Source organism: Penaeus chinensis, chromosome 28 (assembly GCF_019202785.1).
Source record: "Penaeus chinensis breed Huanghai No. 1 chromosome 28, ASM1920278v2, whole genome shotgun sequence".
Classification (NCBI taxonomy): domain Eukaryota; kingdom Metazoa; phylum Arthropoda; class Malacostraca; order Decapoda; family Penaeidae; genus Penaeus; species Penaeus chinensis.
The window spans coordinates 21,543,727-21,548,902 of record NC_061846.1 but is presented as its reverse complement, the minus strand read 5'-3'; the positions used below and the strand labels follow the sequence as shown (position 1 = coordinate 21,548,902).

The 5,176-nt window shown below is 49.9% G+C and overlaps 1 protein-coding gene across 2 annotated transcripts in view; it reads right to left on the bottom strand.

The window, feature by feature from the left end:
• The window catches only part of LOC125040053 (homeobox protein onecut-like), a 301,104-nt gene extending 300,335 nt beyond the window's left edge, over positions 1 to 769 (bottom strand). For both annotated transcript variants that reach the window (XM_047634505.1, XM_047634506.1), the window contains exon 1: positions 1 to 769. This exon is cut by the window's left edge and continues 1,121 nt beyond it. In XM_047634505.1, coding sequence (XP_047490461.1) covers positions 1 to 596 — 596 coding nt within the window. In that variant the 5' untranslated portion in view covers positions 597 to 769.
• Between the last annotated feature and the right edge of the window lie 4,407 nt (positions 770 to 5,176).

The window sequence follows — 5,176 nt, the reverse complement described above, 5'->3', positions numbered from 1 at the left end:
GACAAGTTCTGGTAGATCGGCTCCGGCTGGAGCGATCTGAAGTCTGACGCGTCGATCATGCTGGGTACACTGACCTGACCTTCACGAGGAGAGAGTTCACTGGGACTCAACAAGCCCGAGTCATGGGAGTCCAGCTGCGAGTCCTCGTGGACGACACTGACACTGAGGGGCTCGTCCTTGTAGTTAACGTGGGCCGAGGGCGAGAGTTCACTGTCGTCCTCGGGGTGGTGGTGGAGGGCGAGCGTCTGCGTGTGGAGAATCCGCGGCTGCAGGTCCGGGTCCTCGTCGGGATCGTCGGGGTCGGGGCTGCGGTGGTGCGTGGTGGCCAGGGAGAGCGGCGGGTGGCTGTGCGCGGGGGCGAGGCGGTCCGGACGCTCGGGCACGTGTCGCGCGACTGAGGCACGCGCGGGGGTACCCGGTGGCTCGTCGCTGGCTGGGGTCGGGGACGGCGGCGACGAGCAGAGTGGCGAGGCCGCGTCAGCCGTGGTGGCGGCAGGAGAGTCAGCTGGCGGTGGCGCGGCGGCCCCGCACCCGCCCAGACCCGGACTCGCGCCACCGTCCCCCCCGACCCCCACTCCTGCCCCGGCCTCACTCATCTCCTGCCTTTATCTCGCCCTGGGCCTGCTCCAACACCCCGATGGCTACACCAAACACACACCGATACCTTAATCTTGATGTTGAAGTCACCCACGTAGCCCTGGTCAAGCGCTGAGTCACTGAAATTTCACAAAAACACGAGACTTGGGCTTCCACAGACGTCCATGTTTGTATGGCTACACTCCGCGCACTCTACTACGCACCCCGGCCGGGGGTGCTCGGTCAGGCTGCCTTTGTTTACATCAATTTAAAGTGACTTCCACTGAATTGTACAACAAACACACTAGCTTTCTTCGAAGGCAGACAGCCCTAGCTGAAGCCCACGAAGCCCCCAGGAGACCGCCGTCAGTGCCGCCTTTTCCACGGGTCGCGAGCGCTGTCCGCAGCGGCCGGCATCGCGCCTCCCGGAACCTCCAGGCCTGGAATGAGAGGCAGTATTCCAGTGGCGTTGGGGCTGCCATTGTTGGACCTACGGAGTGTTTAGGAGGCAGGGTGCGGCGCTGCGCCCTGGGACGCCCTCGGGAGGCGTGCTGACTCCAAGGATCTGCGAGGGCGTCCTCCGGCGGGGGCGGTCTGTCCTGCGGGCGGGCATGTATACAAAGCCACGTGGGGCGAGCACATGGCCCGGCCCCTATTGATCTCACCTGTCTTACCCGATAACTTCCTTTCCTGTGATCAATAGCATTTATGTCAACAAAGTGCAAAAGACACACCAAGGGCCTGCACCTCACGACCTGCAAGGACCGCCACGACCCAGGGCAAGCACTCACACACACGCTCGCCAGGGGCGCCAAAGCTGCAGGTCGTCGTACTAGAGAGGCCGACGGTGATGCAACCGTCAGCGCACACACAGGTCAATCTCTGCTCCTCGCTACTCAATGGGACACCTGCACACTCAACATTCTGCTGGAATACACGTGCACACACTCACACGAACGCGCGCGCGTCGCTGCACATGTCGGCAACACCTGCACTTTTATCCTGTCCTGATAAGCAGATGCCTCCCGCCCGCGCGTCTCGGCCGAAGGAAGACGAAGGAAACAGATGCAGAAGGAAAGCAGAGGAACGCATTTCCCGACGTCGCAGGATCGGCTCTCCCGCTGCGCCGCTTGCTCGCGCCACGTCGCCGCCGCCGGCGTCGCTGCTCCCTCAGGCACTCTGGGGTCATCTGCATCCTCGCCTTCGTACTATTTATCGCCATCATCAACTTTATCACCTTTTCACATTCTGGTCTGCATCATCGTCTTCGTCATATTCATCATCATCATCATCATATCATATCATATCATCACAGCATCATCCTCACTATCACCATCATCAATATGATCATCACTACCATTATCACCATCATCACCATTATCATCATCTCCAGCATCATCACCACCATCACCATCATCCTCATTATCATAATGCATCAACACCATCAGCCTCACTCCATTCCACTTCATCCTTATCATATCCCATATCATCACCACCAGCAACTTCATCCTCCCTTTCCTTCCTCCTAATCATCATCACCACCATACTCTCCTCACCATCATCTCATCATCACCTCACATTCCTCCTCACACACACAATGCCACGCAACGCAAACCTCTAATTACCTAACAGTAAAGTTTTATTTCCATGATGCTCCCCCCCTCCCCTCGAAATCCCCCTCCTCCCTCCCCGCTACCCCCTCCTCCCCACCCCCTCAAGCAAAACCACCTGGTCTAGAGTGAACCTTCGGGACGCACCTGTACACATGCGGGTACTTGGGGGGCGTTGCAGCTGTGACAGATGTGTAATGGGTCTGTTGTGTCCCACCGCTCTGTTTGGGAAAGGTTTGCGTGGTGCGAAAAACGGGTGGCAGCTTAGCAAGGTCGAAGGCTGGTGTCAGCTTGATTGGTGGAAAGCCGGTCTCAGCTTGGAAGAATGGAAGACTGATAGGGTGCAAGAGAAGGGTATCAGCTTGACAGGCTGGACAGCTGGTGTCAGGTTAGCAAGGTAGAAGGCTAGTGTCAGCTTGACAGGGTGGCAGATAGGCAGAGTGCAAATGAAGGGTGTCAACTTTTTGGCGCGGTGGAAGACTGGTGTCAGCTTAGCAAGGCAGAAGGATGGCGTCAGCTTAACAGGGGTGGAGGGTTGATGACAGCTTGACAAAGTGAACGATTAGTAGAGTGCAGATGAAGGGTGTCAGCTCGATAGGTAAAGGGCTGGTGTCAGCTTGGGACAATGAACAGCTGGTGTTAGTTCGATAACGTGGAGGGTCGGTGACAGGGGATGGGTTGGTGTGGGTTTTGTGGTCCCCTTGGTTTGAGGCTCAGGGTGTGGTGATTGGGGTTTGGTTGTGTTCCTTTGGTTGTGGGCGGTATTTGTGTCTGTTGTTGGCATGGATTTGGGTTTCGGTTTTGTGTGGTTGGTAGGTATTTGGAGGCCTTTTTATGGTTAGGTTTTGGTGTCTGGAAGGTGTTCTTTGTGATTATCTTTGGTTGCATTGTCGTTGAGTGTGGTTATGATCTTGGTTTGGTGGCTGAATTGGGGGGTTTTTTGGGTCTTGCTTGTCGGGTTTTTTGAATTCTATTGTGGGGTATGTATCTGGTATTATGGTGCTTTAGGTTTTGACTTGGTGGGTGTGGTTATGGTGGTGGGTTGCGTATGAGTATTTTATGCGTTCAATTTAGGGTCTTCGTCGGGGTAGGGTTGAGTGACGGGTCTTGGGGTTTGGGGTGGATGTCCTTGGTTGGTGGTCTTTTGGGGCGGTTTTGCTATTATTGTTCTGTGGGGTGTGGTTTTGAGTTTTTGGTATGTTGCGCTTGTATGGTATCGTTTTGTGTAGTCGGATGGTGCGTGGTGGTTAGGTTTGTTGGTATGTTTGCGGTTGAGTTTAGGTTTTGGTTGGTTGGGGTTTTTTGGGTGTTTTGGGTAAATGATGCTTGGTCTTGAGGGGTTGATTGGGTGGGTAGTTTCTTGTGTGGGTTTGGAATTGGTGGGGGGGGCTATTTTTTCAAGTTTTGGTTTGTTTTTTGGTGGCTGATGGCTTTGTTCGCTCGTCCCGTAGCTTGGTTTTGGGGTTGGCTGGTCGTGTCTGTTGGTGAGGGGATGTCACCCTTGACCCCGGGGGAAGAGAGGGGGACAGCTTGGAAAAATGAAAGCCCTGTGTCGGGGCGGGTGCAAAGAAAAAGCCTGTCGGGTTTTGGCACGGGGGAAAGGGTTTGGGTGTAAAGGGGTTTGTCCAAGGTGGAAGGGGTTTGGAAAGGGGGCAGGGAGTAGGACAGGGGTGGGGGGGGGTTTGGAGGAAGGGAGGGGGGGAGGGAAAGCTGGAAGGTAAAAAATTGTTCCGGTAAGAGTCAAAACAGTGGTTCGAAAACCTGATTATATGCGTGTCGATTATCAATGTGATTTCACTAAATTCGGCCTTCTTTTGGGGCACTGTGGCGCTGTGTGTGGTGGCGGTGGTGATGGTGAGGGGGGAAAACTAGCCGAGGCGGAGGTGTTATGGTGCTGAGGGGAGGGGGGAGGGGGGAAAGGGGGAAAGGAAAAGACGAGGGGGAAGATTTTCTTTTCAAAAACCCTTTGGGGTAACGCTTCGAAATTGTTTCATTTCTCGCGTCTCGCTCATTGAACTCCATTCGAGAGTCAGCCTGTACGCATTTACAGAACATAGTGTACCGCTATTTCACGACACCATGCACGCTCACGCAACGCACACACACCCCTCTCACACACTCCCACACACACACACCCCAAACACAAACCCACAAAACACACACACACACACCACAACACACACACACCACCCACACACAACACACACTCACACCACACACACACACCACACACACACACACACCCCCACACACCCACACAAACAAACCACATACAAAACAACACATATATATATGTTTGTGTGTGTGTTGTGTTTTTATTATAATATATACACACATTGACACACACACATATACAATGATAGAAAACACACACACACCCCACAACACCCCCACACTCCCACACACACACACACACACACACATATATATATTTATATATATAATAGATAATAATAATTAGTTAATAATAATAGATAAAAATAATAGATAATTTTAAATATATGTATATATATTGTTTTATATGTATTTATATATTAAAAATATGCAAGTATTTACGTATGTATAAATTTTATATATATTATATATATATTATATATATATATATATAATATATATATAGTTATAATATATATATGTATATATACCTATATATATATTAATAGGGTTTTAATATAATATATTTTAAATATATATATAATATAAAGTTATGTATAATTATTAATTTAAATATTTTATATATTTATATATTATATTATATATATATAGGGTATATTATTAATGTATGTGTTTGTGTATGTATATATATGCATAGATATAAATATTTATATAACGTATATATTTGTGTGTGTTGTGGTTTTTGTGTGTGTCTGTGTGTGTGTGGGATGGGTATTTTGTTAAGTGTGTGTGTGGTTTTTTTGTGTGTGTTTATATATATATATATATATATATATATATATTTTATTTATATATATATATATATATTTATTTCA